The 15956-nt window shown below is 44.2% G+C and overlaps 2 protein-coding genes across 5 annotated transcripts; both read left to right on the top strand.

Annotated features, from left to right (window-relative positions):
* Positions 1-3692: 3692 nt before the first annotated feature.
* LOC309720363 (inverted formin-2-like) lies at positions 3693-10495 on the top strand. Its single transcript, XM_082557215.1, has 4 exons — positions 3693-4449; positions 9102-9263; positions 9351-9612; positions 9825-10495. The coding sequence occupies exons 2-4, from the start codon at positions 9135-9137 to the stop codon at positions 10064-10066; spliced, it is 633 nt and encodes a 210-aa protein (XP_082413341.1). The 5' UTR covers positions 3693-4449; positions 9102-9134; the 3' UTR covers positions 10067-10495.
* Positions 10496-10928: 433 nt separating this feature from the next.
* On the top strand, positions 10929-15929 carry LOC309720355 (inverted formin-2-like). Of its 4 annotated transcripts, XM_082557201.1 has the most exons (11): positions 10929-11543; positions 11615-11959; positions 12374-12430; positions 12591-13144; positions 13227-13297; positions 13414-13534; positions 13669-13833; positions 14071-14658; positions 14730-15074; positions 15489-15545; positions 15705-15929. In XM_082557201.1, exons 1-2 carry the CDS (start codon positions 11432-11434, stop codon positions 11839-11841), a joined length of 339 nt encoding a protein of 112 aa, XP_082413327.1. In that variant the 5' UTR covers positions 10929-11431; the 3' UTR covers positions 11842-11959; positions 12374-12430; positions 12591-13144; positions 13227-13297; positions 13414-13534; positions 13669-13833; positions 14071-14658; positions 14730-15074; positions 15489-15545; positions 15705-15929. The 4 variants fall into 4 exon arrangements, with proteins under 4 accessions (XP_082413327.1, XP_082413328.1, XP_082413325.1 ...); XM_082557199.1 differs by lacking the exons at positions 10929-11543; positions 11615-11959; positions 12374-12430 and adding an exon at positions 15175-15243 and having other exon boundaries at positions 13012-13144; XM_082557202.1 differs by lacking the exons at positions 10929-11543; positions 11615-11959; positions 12374-12430 and having other exon boundaries at positions 13008-13144.
* The last annotated feature ends 27 nt before the right edge of the window (positions 15930-15956 follow it).

Genomic DNA, 15956 nt, shown 5'->3' with positions numbered 1-15956 from the left:
ACATACCATTCTGTACTGTGATAATCATAATATGTTCGCATCCTGTGTTACAGATGTTTCTTCTTTGCCTACCCACTGTTGGACTGCCTCAGACAAACTAGGAGTTCTGTGCTGGTCTGTGTCCTGGTCTGGGCTTTTTGTATTGTCAGTGTTCCTCTTGCCATAATCTTAAAAGAATTTGTACGTTTAATTATTTATGCCCTCCTTCCTGCCCCTATGTCCATCTTCTGCTTAGCCTGGACTTTCACAGCCCTGCCTGCTGCCACCTCAGTGCCCACTGAAGACAAACGAAGAAGTCTGGGAACTTTGGTTCTGTTGTTCTTTAACTACTTTGTCATGATTCTTCCCACACTGATTTTTCCAATTTTAGATTTTTTAGCAGATATAAATTTATTCTGTCTTTTCATTCCAGTTTCAATCTTGTTTCTGCTTTGTCCTTTTGTGGACTTGATTTTGTTCCTTTTCATGCAAAAAGGATGCATAGACAAGCTGCTAGTCTGTCTGTGCTGCTGTATTATGAACATCACTGTATCAGATGTAGCAGCTGATTATCACTGTAACTGATGGTAACACGGAAAGGACAGCTGATGCAGTCAAAGTGAGTCAAATGTAGATAGAACAGAGAAAATAATCAAACAGCATCCTTTACAAATATTATTTAGTGTTGCCATCAACCAACAGATAAATACCAAGAATCTGAGCAGTACTGCTCTCAGCTGAAGTGGCTCTGGTTTTAGATTTCCAATTAATGTTGTATTTACTATATATATATATTTTTTTTATTTTTTTTATTTTTTATTTTTTGTATAAAATTGTATATTGCGATACAATAACCATTTTAGTACTGAGGTTGTGCTTGCTGGCTGATTACAGTTAATTTAGTAATGAAGTTTCTACACCACCACTATATTCGAATATTATTGTAAATAACTGGACTGAACAAACACACCAGCTGGTCATATGGATAGAGGTTTTGTACAGATGAATTGCATACATTTCAAGGGAAACATTATTATTAAATGCTTAAGAATTTAACAAAGGTACAAAGAATTGTTGTTGCTCTTTTTGCTGCTCTGCAGTGCATTGTTTTCTTCAATATTTTAAAGGTTTTCTGTATAATTATCTGGGTTTATAGTCAACTGGATTTTTCACTTTTTGTTAAACTTACCATCATTATTGTATTATATATCTTGCAATAATATTACTAATATTAATAACAACTTTACTGATAAGTTTGCAGTCTCATGTGATAGGTTGTGTTCGGCAGTCTCATCAAGTCTCTAAGATAAGATAAGATACGACTTCATTGATCACACGTTGGGGAAATTTGTGTGTACAGATAGCAGAAGAAAAATACAGACAAATAAAAAAGAAAGAAGATAATACACTATATACAACGGTAGCATACACAATATGTGATTATGGATATAAATTTAATTATTCTAAGGATTGCTCATCTCTGGGGTTATCAGCCACCTAAAGCAACCTCTAAGATATATATAATAATTTACTTGTACTACAAAATGAACATACAGAAATATGTATAGAAAGACCTTAAACAGATTGCTTATTGGATATTGAAATTATACATGGTAGCACTTTCTATTACAGCTTGGTAATAAAGGTGAATAGTAGGATAACAAGGGGGAAACAACAGGGTAATAATGCGGTAATTTCTAAGTTATTACTATGCAACTACCAAAGTAATAACCATGTAATATCAAAATTCTCCTGACCATTTATCAATGGTCATGAGCATGAAGATTGGGGAAACCTGCAGTCAGCTGAGACTGAAGAAGTCACTTGGATAAGTGACAAAACGTTTCTCCCACTGAAAACGCTACGTCCAGATGAACTTTTGGTCCCAGAGAGGTACATTTTTCTCCAAAGCCTAATGAAGGGGGTTAACCTTGCAACTGCTCTAGGTAGGATATTTTATAGCACTTTAGTTTTAATCTTGCAGGCCTGCTAAAAAGGACAGATTATTAAATTTGCGTATCCAAAAATGTTGATCTCTCCATAGGGATTAAACCTGACAAGTTTTCTTTAAGTGCACTGTAAAAAATCTTAGGGACTGGTTTAGGCCATGGCTGAGTATAATTTTTTGCCTGGAAAGAGAAAGCAACCCAATACGGAGCCCCGCAGGGGACATGGGAGAAAAAAAAAATTAGGGAGAAAAAAAAAAATTAGGGAGAAAAAAAAAAATTAAGACGGACTTTTGCGAGATCCCGAGTTTGTTTTGCGAGATCTCGCAAAACTCCAACAATGGCGGCCGCTACTTAGTTGTAATATTACTCTTTCTGGGTCACAAAATACACTCTTAAGATCTTTTGAGGCGTGAATGTAGTTGTGTAAACGTCAGATACCTGCTCGGTTTACAAGACATCACATATTTGCAAAAGTGGAGATCTGACACTCACTAGCTCGAAGCTAACGGGAGGTCGAGACCTACTACAGCCGGGAGGAACACCGCTTTCCCGGCACATCGTGCCTCGACCTCCCGGTCGGCTTCGAGCTGGCGGCCTCGGAAGAATGCGGCTAAAACTTTTGCGAGCTCTCGCAAAAGTCCGTCTTAATTTTTTTTTCTCCCTAATTATTTTTTTTTTTCTCCCTAATTTTTTTTTTCTCCCATGTCCGCTGCGGGGCTCCGTGACCCAAAGCTAACTGCCAGGATTACATGTTTTTTACTGAAAAATACATTAGCCAGATCAAACATGTTGCAATATTCTGACCCTTTCTCAACCTCCACACCAAGTCAGTCGGCCTCAGTTTTTTCCTGGTTTTCCTTAACCTGATTTTCACGTGTCCCCACACTAAAAACAGTCTTCATTGTTCCTCTATGTTCTCTTCTCCCTCCTTGTTATCTTCTTCCTCCTGTCTGCTGCTGTCTTTCTCTCCCACATCCCGCAGCAGTTCATGGCTGTGACATCCCATACGGAAAAGATAGATATAAATCTTATAAAGTTTGTATCTGTCTTGTGTGAAACATGTATGAAAAGCATACAAGAGTGAAAACAGATACAAGATCCCTTGAAAAATTATATAAATGAAACTTGTATGTTTTGGATGCTTACTAAAACAATATATGAAAGTAATGAGAAAGTGGCCACTTTCATTAGTGGCCACTTATATGATTCACTATATGAAGTAGGCCACATCTTATGCAAGACTTATAAGTTTGTTCTATTTCTTTTCCGTATGGGATGTGCATTATCAGTGATACTTTTTTTTTTACAGTTTTTCTTCAGCCTTGTCTTGTTTTTCAGTCTCTTCTGTTGAAACTTTACTCCATCTGTGGCAAATTTCAAACTCAGACAGTCTTTCTGAGTCCACTCAGACACAGTGATATTGCAGGTGAACTTCCCAGCTTGTGATTCTCCATCCACCATGCTGTTTAATGTGCAACTGCTCCCTTTAACGTTTAAGGCATTTTTCAAGAATTATCTTTCATAATTCTCAGAATGCATTCAGTTTCATTAATTGTTACTTATTTATTCTTATTCTTTATTCATACCTTTATTATTGTTTATCTATAAAGAGTGTTTGGTTTCTCTTTTTTTTTCAAAAACAGGAAACTGGACTTTTTCTGTTTTAGGGTCTGGCCCACCAAAAAAAATGTAATAATACTAAAAGGGTTTTTAGTATTATTTCATATTTTTTCATTCTACTTTATTTATTTTGTGTCCCCTAGGGGCAGCTGGTGACCTGCAGTATCACCCTCTGCTATCCAGTTTACTGTCTGCACCCTTGTCAGTCTGTCTCTCTGTTACCCCAGCTTCACTTCCTATTCCCTTTCTTACTCATGTCTCACTTTATGCCTCTGACACTTGCAAAATACTTCACTCAGAACATTCAAAATCACTCTTTCCACAGTTTGCAATACTTCACTCAGGACAGTCACAATCATGTTCTCACACAATTTACAATAGCACTATTCTATTTGTTCCACTGCCTTATGCGTTAGGGCAAACTCCTCAGCCAGGACAGCTGCCTCTTGTAACGTGGCCACCTTCTGCATGCTCAGGTACATCACTGTCTGCTCAGGAAAACAGTTCTTAAACTCCTCCAGCAATATTAACTCGCACAGCGACTTAAAGTCTACAACAACACTCGCCTGACTCCAACTATCAAACAATATACACAGCAAAAACTGGAGTGTTAAAATTTCAGGGTTAAAGATGTTAGAGTTGATTTCCACTCTCAAAGTGTCATTTTAACACATTCTGATTCAAATAGTGTTCAGTGTTGGAGTTATTAAACAGTGTTATTCAAGTCCAAGCAAATGAACTCTGAAGAGAGTTATTTAACTTGGCAGGCCCCTGGGCTTCTGCCCAGGTAAACCCGTGGATCAATTAATAGTTTGCTCTGCCGGGCCGATTTTCCATGTGCTTCTGCTGGTTACACCGTGGTGGATGCCTGCCGTACTCATTGGAGTATTTTACACAAACGGTAAGTTATTCAAACTTATATAAAATTCACGGTATTCTATCGGCGCAGTGAGGTTTTCTTGATGTTTCTTGGTGTTCGGTTGCTGAAAACGAGCTTTAATAGAGGAGGAGATGTGTCGAAAATTCTATTTAGCCTCCAATGCTAATGTTAATGTTGCAGTCTTTTTACTCGTGACGGTAGACACTGCACGTGGAAGCGCCGCGCCACGTTCAGCTTTTTCCATGTTCACACAGACACGTCTTTCTCCACGCCAGTTCATGAGCGTTTTTGCTTCTCTGTTTATTCAGAGCAATTTTTTCACAATTGATAAGTAAATAACATCCCAAAATAATTGAAGAGAGCTTGTTTTAGTCACTCCTGCTTTTACTTTGACATCGTCAAAGGCTTTTACTTTGGAAGTCAAAATCAGAATGACTTGATATTGATATGGTATCACTGTGGGGCTGTATACTGTTGATCTAAAGTGGAATTATCCTGTTGAAACATGAATTTTTCATTTAAGAGCATTTTGAAATCGTTAAAAGAGTAGGTCGTATATGGACAATTTGAAAAGGCTTTTATTTTGGAAGGCAAAATAAGATGGCCTTGATAGTGACAGGGCACAATTAGGGTACAAGGCTGTGTCATATAGTAGTGATGGCCAAATGAAGCTTTCCGAAGCACTGAAGCTTGTATTGAAAAATGGTTCATTACTCGAAGCTTTTCAACACAGTCCTCTCCGGTGACATCTGGTGGCGAATATTTTGAAGAGCAGCTTGAATCTGCAAAATAAAACGGACTGCTCAATAAAAAATTCACTGGGTGAATGGGTTAAATGCAGAGGAACTATTTCCCTATGGGGACTAACACGCACACTCAATCATCACTGCTCACTCAAGAGTGGAGTTCTCTCTGATATTGGGCCACCGTTCCGTTGCTTTGAACATGTAATTGGTTTTGTTTTCTCGATTGGGGGGCTGAAAAAAATGTAATGCGTATTTGCGTAATACATTTTGATCAATAAACTTTCCCTATTTAAACATGCACTATGGTGTGGCCTTTCTTTGCTCATAACTCCTTTATGTTGGTAAATACAATAAGTGAGCAACATATACAATATACATATGAGACTGCACAGCACATTATGGAGTATGCCCCTGCTGTGGAGTCCTGCCCCCATCTACTTGTCATTTAATCACTGGACAGCTGGACAGGTTCATACAAAATATTAGATGAGGCCAATTGTCCTATACATATTTTTGACCTAGGGGTGGGATTGATTGTGAACTGGAAAGGGAAAATGCTTAGGGGCTGAGTACGGCTGCATCGTTACTGATTTGTAGAATCATTTTGATTCGATACAGGATCCGATTCAATTTGATTGGAATCTTGAAAGTTTTGCCTCAGTCAGAAATATTACAATTCTGGTCATCTATCAGTATATATCCATAATTTCGTATCTATTAAAAGAAAGCTGACACATGTGAGACTTAATTAGAGATGTAAACAGAGTTATGAAACCTGCAGCTGCAGAAGCCAGCGAAAAAAAAAAAAGAGGCAAACACAGCGCGGACCCGACGACACACCAAAATCTGACTCTGACGCGTCGGGTCCGCGCTCTGTGTTTACGTTTGTATGCAGAATCCGTAAACCTGCTCCCAGGTACTGTTTTAGCTGTATGGTGTTTGACGACATGTTGTGAGGTTTAACCTGAGATGCTGGCGTTTCAGGCATAATAACGTTAATTTACAAATCGACACAGGATTGTAATGAATCAATATAAATTTATCCAATTTAGCATGGATTGTAATCAGAAAGGCAATAATCAAAACCCACCCCTAATCAAGAACTTGCAAAGTAAAAACATGATCTATGTCAGGTAGCCCTTTTGTAATTTACATTTAAAAAGAGGATTAGTGTTACTGTGCGCTGGCTGAGTCTGTTTCTTTTCTTAGAAATAGTTTCTCCTGCCTTGGAGAAAATCCACTTGCATGGAACAGAAGAGGCTGTGGAGTGCAGGAACTGCACTGCAAGCTGGTAGATATGCAGGTATTCCTGGGTCTGCAGACTATCACCTAAAAACAATAAACAAAATGATTTTCTAAACTGTAGCAATGTAATGTACGTATAGTGTCAAATACATTGTTGTAGTCTTCATCAGCTTTAATTCACATGGAAGTGTTCCTAAAGTCATATGCTGTAATGAGATTTACATTATGAAAACATGATTTTGGACATTTCAGGTTTTTCACTTCGGCAGATAAAATGAATTGAGCAAAATCAACTCAAAATATTCCCACACGCCAGAACGTCCTCTCTTCCTCGCTGGCTTCATATCTGTCAGTGGAATGATCACCTCTTCGCTCTATGTCACCATCAACACACTCCACGAATCCCGTGGATGATTCACTTCCTTATATCCGTTTGAATCAGGTACCGAAGCAGTTACGTGCGTAATGAAGCTTCGGACGTCACTGGTCACGTGACTTTTGCCAAACGAAGCAAGCCTCGACACAGTGCTTCTGAACCAGTGTGTTGTTTTTTTCGACACACGCTCCGGAGCGTCAGCTTCAAGCGGGCCATCACTATCATATAGATCTAACATTAGAGTTTGAAAAAAAAGAAAAAGGAAAAAAAAAGCCTAAATTATATGTTATTATGTTCTTAACATACCTGTTAATTCACTCGAAGTTGGCTTTTATTTTGAAATCTGGTTTCCACATCCATTCCGTAATACTTTGAATACACAGGGAACGTAAAACAAACTGGAGGCTGGCTTGACTGCAAGTCTCGAATTGGAGGCCGGCTTGACACAAGTGACAGATTCCAGGTAAGTTTGTGTGATGAGCTTCTTCTGTTCCCGGTGAAATACACCTGTACCTGTGGGAGCAGCGGAGCGGCTGAAGCTGCTCCGTCCTCCGGCCGGTGTTGCTGAGCCGAACCCACCACAGCACCGAGTGAACTGAAGCTCAGACACTAAATTCGATTAATTTTGAAGGGAGTCCGGTTTGGCAGGCACAGCTCGACCTGTCAGCGGTTTTTAGCCACAACTGTGTTTAAACTTTTGAACCTTTGAATCGGAGCATGCGGGTCTGCTCTTATCCAATCACTGTATTGATCCATCAGCACTGAGATCAATGCATTTGTTCTTCTGTGAGGGTGTACCACTGACAGATATGCGCATGTGTACAGTGAAAGGTCTGTTTAAGTTGTTAAATGATGACAAACACCTGAGCTTCAGGTTTAAAGGATCATCCCTCAGTTTTTCCCGATACTGGAACAACTAGTGCTGAGTTTGTTTGCTGGTCCTTCTCTGAAGACTGAAACCTGCTGCTGCTGATGAGGAGCATTTGTTTCCGTGGTTAAAGTTCTGCTGCCGGGCGTGAGGAGGAGGCCACAGTTTAACCAAGCGATGAAGCATCTGTCCAAAAAGAGGAAGAGTCTTTATCCTGAGCTCATCTGCTGAGAAGGAATTTCTCCCCCCAGTCAGTCTGTCTTCACTCACACACACACCCACACACACCTTTACAGGTGAATTTCCTGCCTGTGTTTCTGCTGGTTTACACAGTCAGTGCTCACTTTATTAGGACCATGTTGCAGTGAGTCTGAAAGTTTCATGGTTGTGTTTAATATTCTGAAGCTTTACTGACGCAGGAAGGCTGGCTGGATGGGGGGGAGGGATTCAAATGCCCCGGGGGAGATTTGAATCCAGGCCTCTGGAAACACCCTTTGACCATGTGACTGACCTACTCCACCTTTCAAGTTTAAAGTTCAGGTTTTCTCACAGCGGCGCGTTAATGTGGCGAGCGTGCTCAGCTGTCAGGACATGCACACGCACTGAATACCAGAAATACCACATAGCTGACATATTTCACCCACCACGCTGTGACGTGCAGTCACTCTTCTTCACTGATGAAGACTCTGCAACACACTGAGTGCAGGATTCACGTAGCCTTCAGTCTGATTCATTCACTTTCCAAATCACAGCCACGATAGCTGTGAGCGCTTCGTGTTTATTTTTCTGTTACTGGAGCCAATCATGTGCTTTATTATCAGTCTGTTAATCAGCTGATCCTTCAGCCTGATTCACTGCATTCTTCTTCTTTTTCTCTGTTTCTTGTTATTCATGCATTCCACAGAGTGCCTTTGTCCTGTCTTCCTTCCCTCTCCCAAACTGGTCTGAGCCTGGCTCTGCTGGAGGTTTCTTCCTGTTAAAATTGAGGTTTTCCTTGCCACTGTCACAAAACTTCTTACTCATATGGTTGTTGAGAGTACAAAGACAGTACAGCATCTCAAGGTGACTGTTGTTGTGATTTGGAGCTTTGATTCGGAGCTGAATAAAACCAAGTTAAAACTGGTCCACATCAGAAGTGTACTCGAGCTGTCAGTCAGGAACATAATTCAAATAATAATTTATGACACAACTAAAGCCAAATGGAGTCCAATCACAGTAAAGGACTCTGACCTCCTGAGCAGATAAAGGCGTCCACTGGAGGAGCTCAGTTTGTGACTCAGAGATGTGTTAATGAATGTGAAACTGTGAGCCCGAGGCAGGCTGACACGGGCGTGATGTCATCGCTTGTGTCAGGTCTGCTTGTCATGGACGTTAAAAAGATGATGATGTCATTGATTGTTTGTGATTGATTACCTGTATCTGTTTTAACCCTCGTCAGCTCAAACATCGGTAAAACCTTTAGCCTGTCATCATGGCAACCAGTACCAAATGGGGGGCGGTAAAGGACCAGTTGACCAGAGGCCCCGCCACAGTCACTGACGGCAAGGTGGAGGCCAATCTGGAGAACGCTGACCCCGAGCTCTGCATCCGACTGCTGCAGGTAGGAAAGAAGCAGAACCTCAGGAGTCCTGCAGGGGAAGGAGAGGGCGTCTCACAGCTCTGACCGATGGTCACTCTGCCCCTCCAGGTTCCCACAGTGGTGAACTACTCGGGTCTGCAGCGGCGGCTGGAGGTGAGTAATCAGTCATGGATGGTGCAGTTCCTTGAACTACAGGGTTTGGACCTCCTGCTGGAGGCGCTGGAGGCTCTGTCGGGCCGCGGCTGCGCCCACATCGCCGATGCTCTGCTGCAGCTCACCTGCGTCAGCTGTGTCCGGACCATCATGAACTCGTCCGCAGGGCTGCATTTCATCCTGGACAACGAGGGCTACATCAGGATGCTGGCTCAAGGTGGGTGGAGGACCAGAAAGTTAGAATGAAGCAGATCTGCCTTAAAACCACCTTAAAATCATATTTACACGCTACCCTGAGCAACAGGTAGACTCAGGTGGCTGTTCCAGCCTAAGCTAAGCAGGTAGCCGGTGTACCTGTGAGGTGAAGATGACGACTCAGAGTCATTACTTATGAAAGCGGTAACTCCACCTCCTCCTATATGCCCTCAGCTCTCGACACGTCCAATGTCATGGTGAAGATGCAGCTGTTCCAGCTGCTGGCTGCTCTTGCCGTCTTCGACCCTCGGGGACACCACCTCGTCTTCGATGCACTCGACAACTACAAGGTATGCTCATGTCCTCGTCCACTTCCTCCTCTCTCCTTATTTCCTTCCTGTCCTTCCTTTTTTCCTTTTTTCCCTTCCTTCTCGGTCTCCTCTGAGGTGATTTGTGATTTCATGAGATCAGTTTAAGTAATCTGAACTCTGCCTCACGATGGCAGTCAGGACAGTTGGCGCTCAGTCATATAAACAGTTAAATGTTGCTGTAGGTCCAGGTCACTTTCAGAGGCTCTCTTGGCTGATTTCATTTGTTTAGAGGGGCATGTTTACCTGCTTGATGGACGAACCAACAGATGTCGCATGAGCTGGATGGGGAGACATGAGCAGGCCATTTGGGTCGGTTTGAAAAGCTTTATCGGCAGGACGTTAGCAAAAGGAAGTGCGAGTCAGTTTCACTTAGTTTCAAGGCTAACATGACAAGCAGAACAGCTCAAACTGAAAGCCACTGGCTGATTACCTAAGTCAGCAGAGAGCTCACAAAGCTCCACCACAGCTCCTCGCTGCCAGGTGAGAGCAACGACGACGTGGTCTGTGTACCATCAGGGCGTAACTGCAGATACACCATAACAAACAGCTGAACCTCAGACGCTGCAGATCTTATCGTCCCCGCCCAGCCTGTTCTCACAGGCTCTGAACTTACAGCATGGAATCATGGGATACCACACATGTGCACACACACACTCGTTTTATTATCTTAGTGAGGACATCTCATTGACAGCTTCTCCCTCGAAGAGCTCTTCAGCACCATCAAGGCATTCAGAGACCTCTTCCTTCGAACCCTCAAGGTCAGCGCCAATCGCAGTGCGGCTCAGTCTGCAGGACTCATACCCTGCCGCACGTTTGCATGTGTCATTTAAACTATGTCTCAGCCAGCCAATCGGCTCTGACTTGAACCGTGACAAAGTGTGGTAGCTGCCACACATTAGTCCTGTTTCCCTGTAAATGTTAAGCTCCGCCCTCTCTGGGGGGCCGGTTAGCCTGCTGAAGTTTGAACTGTGTGTTCCTTTTATTCTTCGATCAGGAGAACGAAGGTCACAGGGAGCAGGAGAAGAGGAGGAAGAGGTTGGAGGAAGGGAGGAAACTGAGAGAAGAAGCCCCCACCAGAAAGATCAGCAAGTCAGACACCATTATTTCACCTTAAATCCTCCCTCCTTAAATGGAGAGACAGGTGTCCCTCACCTGTCTCTCCAGGTGTGGCAGGTGAAGGACAGGTCAAGTGCAAGTGGAGAACAGGTGAGACATGTGAAGGGCCGGTGACGGACAGGTCGAGAATCAATAGCTGACATCAGCAACATTTTTCTGCAACAGTTTATCAGCAGCTGAATATTTAAAGGAAATGATGTGACAGCATCAGGACGAGAAGAAAGTTTGTAAAGATTAAATGCTGCTGTACCTGTGAGGCTGTCAGGTGATGCAGTGACAGCTTTCACCTGTTGTTTGTGACACGTGCGCTAAGCTCACAGGGGAACGTGTGTCTGTGCTGCAGTTAGGACAGACATGGCCAATTGGGACGAAGGATGCACCGTCGACAACCTGCTGGCCGAGATCAGGAAGGGCTGCAGGCTGAGGAAGACAAGCCCACGGGCAGAGCCGGACGGTGGGGTCGAAGGTGAGAGCCCGGCAGGACTTCTGCAGACTTTCTTGTCACTACTGCTCGTTTGATCAAGTTCTCCTTTTCAGGTCACCCCGGGGTCACGCAGATGTCACCGGCCCAAGATAAGCCAGATTTTCCCGAGAAGCCTCGGGAGGAGGTCCGGACTCCCACACATCCACCTGCTGGAACCAGACCAGAACCGGAGCCAGCAGAGCCAGACAGAGCTGCCTCAGAGCTCCAGGCCCTCTGTGAACGCCCCGCAGCTGAGGTCCAGGGTCCGGAGTCTGAAGTGGACACCAGACCGGCGCAGTAGGAAGTACAGCACACAGCTAGTCAGCAGGATGTGACCCAGGTCAACAGGAGCAAAGATCCTAACCCGGAAGATTCTGCTCCCCGGAACGCATCAAACACCTTAGACACCAGCCCAGCAGGTAGAGTGAGGCGCTGTGCTCTCTGCTTCAGGCTTTGAGCACGCTCAGTGCTGCTGTTTGTTTCTGAAACATGGAAATTTTAATGCTTCCTGTCCCACAGCCCACCCACACAGATCAAGTTGTGTTCAGTGTTTGCAGCAGAGTGACGGAGACTCGGCCGCAGATTACAGTTGAGTGGAGTCGAGATTGCCATACCATGGTGATGTAGCCGGGTCAGTCTGGCTGTTGTGATGTAGCTCTGAGTCTATGAGGTCACTTCCTGTTCCTGAACATTAGTGTTTCCTGTGACATGGTGAGCTGAGGCTCAGGCTGTAAGGTCTCATCAAGACGATGATAGAACATCCTTTAGTGTTGATGATGAAATAAGCTTTATATCTAGAAACCGACCAATCGTATCCTCTCTTTGATCTCCAGAAGGCCACACAGGAAGAAAGCGTTTGAAGAAAAAGAAAAAATGCATCCTTCAGTGAGGTGAGCTCACCTGCAGCTGTGCATAAATCCACGTCAGCGGCGATTCACTGCTGTCCTTCACTCTAAAGCATTTCATTGGTCGAAATGTTTTTATGTTGTGGGATTTAAGGTCTTTTTTTTAAATATCATTTATTATTTTATTCTTCTTCTATGGTTCCAGGTACATGGGTCAGGACTTGTTTCTGTGGCGACAGGACTGGACCTGCAGGAGAACAAAGTGTTTAACCCTCTGTAGAACCTGGGACCATTTCGTGGCCTTTGCGTTTTTTAATTCCACACCATTTCCACTGTGTTTTACGGAAGAGGATTAGGGCCACTGGAAAAAAAAAAGGAAAGAATTCTGACTTTAATCTCAGAATTCTGAAAAAAAGAAGTCAGAATTCTGAGATTAAAGTCAGAATTCTGACTTTTTTCAGAATTCTGAGATTAAAGTCAGAATTCTGAGATTAAAGTCAGAATTCTGAGATTAAAGTCAGAATTCTGAGAAAAAAGTCAGAATTCTGAGATTAAAGTCAGAATTCTGACTTTAATCTCAGAATTCTGAAAAAAAGAAGTCAGAATTCTGACTTTAATCTAAGAAAAAAAAAAGTCAGAATTCTGAGATTAAAGTCAGAATTCTGAGATTAAAGTCAGAATTCTGAGATTAAAGTCAGAATTCTGACCGAAACCAAAGCCAACAAGTCGAGAGTCACGCTGCTGCACCACATCCTGCAGGTAATGCTGGGAATACTACGAATACTGGGGAATACTGCAGTATTCTCATAATAATTCAGTTGCTGCTGTTTGTGACCCTTAGGAGGCTGAAGAGAATCACCCCGACCTGCTCAACCTGCCCGATGACCTGGAGATCTGTGCAAAGGCTGCTGGGTAAACACATATAGGAGTTCAGTCACGTACAGACTGCTGGGTGGAGTCTGTGACGTGGTAGCTCAGGTGTTTCGCCTGCAGCGGTGTTAAATGTTGCCCTCTGACTCCACCTGCAGGCTCAGCTTGGACTCTATTCAGTCTGAAACAAAGACTCTAAACAAACGGCTGAAAAACTCAGAGAGGAGCGTTTCCTCCTCATCTGACGACATGAAGGAGCAGTACCTGTCCACCATACAGGTGAGTCACTCAGGATGAGGCTGTCACCTTTACGGGCAGATAAATCCAGTCTGTACACTCACTGACACCGTTTTAGTGGGACAGACCTGCTGTTCCAGGTGAACTTACCTGTTGTTCTTATGTGGTGTTACCAGGAGAGCCTGCAGGCTGTTGAGCAGCTGCAACTCCTGCTGTCATCTGTGGAGGAGCAGAGGAAGCACCTGTCCGCCTACCTCTGTGAGGACAGCAGCAGCTTCTCCCTCGAAGAGCTCTTCAGCACCATCAAGGCATTCAGAGACCTCTTCCTTCGAACCCTCAAGGTCAGCGCCAATCGCAGTGCGGCTCAGTCTGCAGGACTCATACCCTGCCGCACGTTTGCATGTGTCATTTAAACTATGTCTCAGCCAGCCAATCGGCTCTGACTTGAACCGTGACAAAGTGTGGTAGCTGCCACACATTAGTCCTGTTTCCCTGTAAATGTTAAGCTCCGCCCTCTCTGGGGGGGCCGGTTAGCCTGCTGAAGTTTGAACTGTGTGTTCCTTTTATTCTTCGATCAGGAGAACGAAGGTCACAGGGAGCAGGAGAAGAGGAGGAAGAGGTTGGAGGAAGGGAGGAAACTGAGAGAAGAAGCCCCCACCAGAAAGATCAGCAAGTCAGACACCATTATTTCACCTTAAATCCTCCCTCCTTAAATGGAGAGACAGGTGTCCCTCACCTGTCTCTCCAGGTGTGGCAGGTGAAGGACAGGTCAAGTGCAAGTGGAGAACAGGTGAGACATGTGAAGGGCCGGTGACGGACAGGTCGAGAATCAATAGCTGACATCAGCAACATTTTTCTGCAACAGTTTATCAGCAGCTGAATATTTAAAGGAAATGATGTGAGAGCATCAGGACGAGAAGAAAGTTTGTAAAGATTAAATGCTGCTGTACCTGTGAGGCTGTCAGGTGATGCAGTGACAGCTTTCACCTGTTGTTTGTGACACGTGCGCTAAGCTCACAGGGGAACGTGTGTCTGTGCTGCAGTTAGGACAGACATGGCCAATTGGGACGAAGGATGCACCGTCGACAACCTGCTGGCCGAGATCAGGAAGGGCTGCAGGCTGAGGAAGACAAGCCCACGGGCAGAGCCGGACGGTGGGGTCGAAGGTGAGAGCCCGGCAGGACTTCTGCAGACTTTCTTGTCACTACTGCTCGTTTGATCAAGTTCTCCTTTTCAGGTCACCCCGGGGTCACGCAGATGTCACCGGCCCAAGATAAGCCAGATTTTCCCGAGAAGCCTCGGGAGGAGGTCCGGACTCCCACACATCCACCTGCTGGAACCAGACCAGAACCGGAGCCAGCAGAGCCAGACAGAGCTGCCTCAGAGCTCCAGGCCCTCTGTGAACGCCCCGCAGCTGAGGTCCAGGGTCCGGAGTCTGAAGTGGACACCAGACCGGCGCAGCAGGAAGTCCAGCACACAGCTAGTCAGCAGGATGTGACCCAGGTCAACAGGAGCAAAGATCCTAACCCGGAAGATTCTGCTCCCCGGAACGCATCAAACACCTTAGACACCAGCCCAGCAGGTAGAGTGAGGCGCTGTGCTCTCTGCTTCAGGCTTTGAGCACGCTCAGTGCTGCTGTTTGTTTCTGAAACATGGAAATTTTAATGCTTCCTGTCCCACAGCCCACCCACACAGATCAAGTTGTGTTCAGTGTTTGCAGCAGAGTGACGGAGACTCGGCCGCAGATTACAGTTGAGTGGAGTCGAGATTGCCATACCATGGTGATGTAGCCGGGTCAGTCTGGCTGTTGTGATGTAGCTCTGAGTCTATGAGGTCACTTCCTGTTCCTGAACATTAGTGTTTCCTGTGACATGGTGAGCTGAGGCTCAGGCTGTAAGGTCTCATCAAGACGATGATAGAACATCCTTTAGTGTTGATGATGAAATAAGCTTTATATCTAGAAACCGACCAATCGTATCCTCTCTTTGATCTCCAGAAGGCCACACAGGAAGAAAGCGTTTGAAGAAAAAGAAAAAATGCATCCTTCAGTGAGGTGAGCTCACCTGCAGCTGTGCATAAATCCACGTCAGCGGCGATTCACTGCTGTCCTTCACTCTAAAGCATTTCATTGGTCGAAATGTTTTTATGTTGTGGGATTTAAGGTCTTTTTTTAAATATCATTTATTATTTTATTCTTCTTCTATGGTTCCAGGTACATGGGTCAGGACTTGTTTCTGTGGCGACAGGACTGGACCTGCAGGAGAACAAAGTGTTTAACCCTCTGTAGAACCTGGGACCATTTCGTGGCCTTTGCGTTTTTTAATTCCACACCATTTCCACTGTGTTTTACGGAAGAGGATTAGGGCCACTGGAAAAAAAAAGGAAAGAATTCTGACTTTAATCTCAGAATTCTGAAAAAAAGAAGTCAGAATTCTGAGATTAAAGTCAGAATTCTGAAAAAAAG

This window comes from Aulonocara stuartgranti (genome assembly GCF_965226115.1).
Source record: "Aulonocara stuartgranti genome assembly, chromosome: 13".
Classification (NCBI taxonomy): domain Eukaryota; kingdom Metazoa; phylum Chordata; class Actinopteri; order Cichliformes; family Cichlidae; genus Aulonocara; species Aulonocara stuartgranti.
This window is presented reverse-complemented; position numbering and strand designations above follow the sequence as displayed.

Bases quoted from the DNA above. Each gene is read 5' to 3' on its own strand.
- LOC309720363 (XM_082557215.1), top strand. From the start codon at position 9,135: ATGGCAACCAGTACCAAATGGGGGGCGGTAAAGGACCAGTTGACCAGA. The intron at 9,264-9,350 runs GTAGGAAAGAAG...CTGCCCCTCCAG, and splicing joins TCTGCATCCGACTGCTGCAG to GTTCCCACAGTGGTGAACTA. The intron at 9,613-9,824 runs GTGGGTGGAGGA...ATATGCCCTCAG, and splicing joins CATCAGGATGCTGGCTCAAG to CTCTCGACACGTCCAATGTC.
- LOC309720355 (XM_082557199.1), top strand. From the start codon at position 14,547: ATGGCCAATTGGGACGAAGGATGCACCGTCGACAACCTGCTGGCCGAG. The intron at 15,075-15,174 runs GTAGAGTGAGGC...CCTGTCCCACAG, and splicing joins CTTAGACACCAGCCCAGCAG to CCCACCCACACAGATCAAGT. The intron at 15,244-15,488 runs GTTGAGTGGAGT...TTTGATCTCCAG, and splicing joins AGACTCGGCCGCAGATTACA to AAGGCCACACAGGAAGAAAG.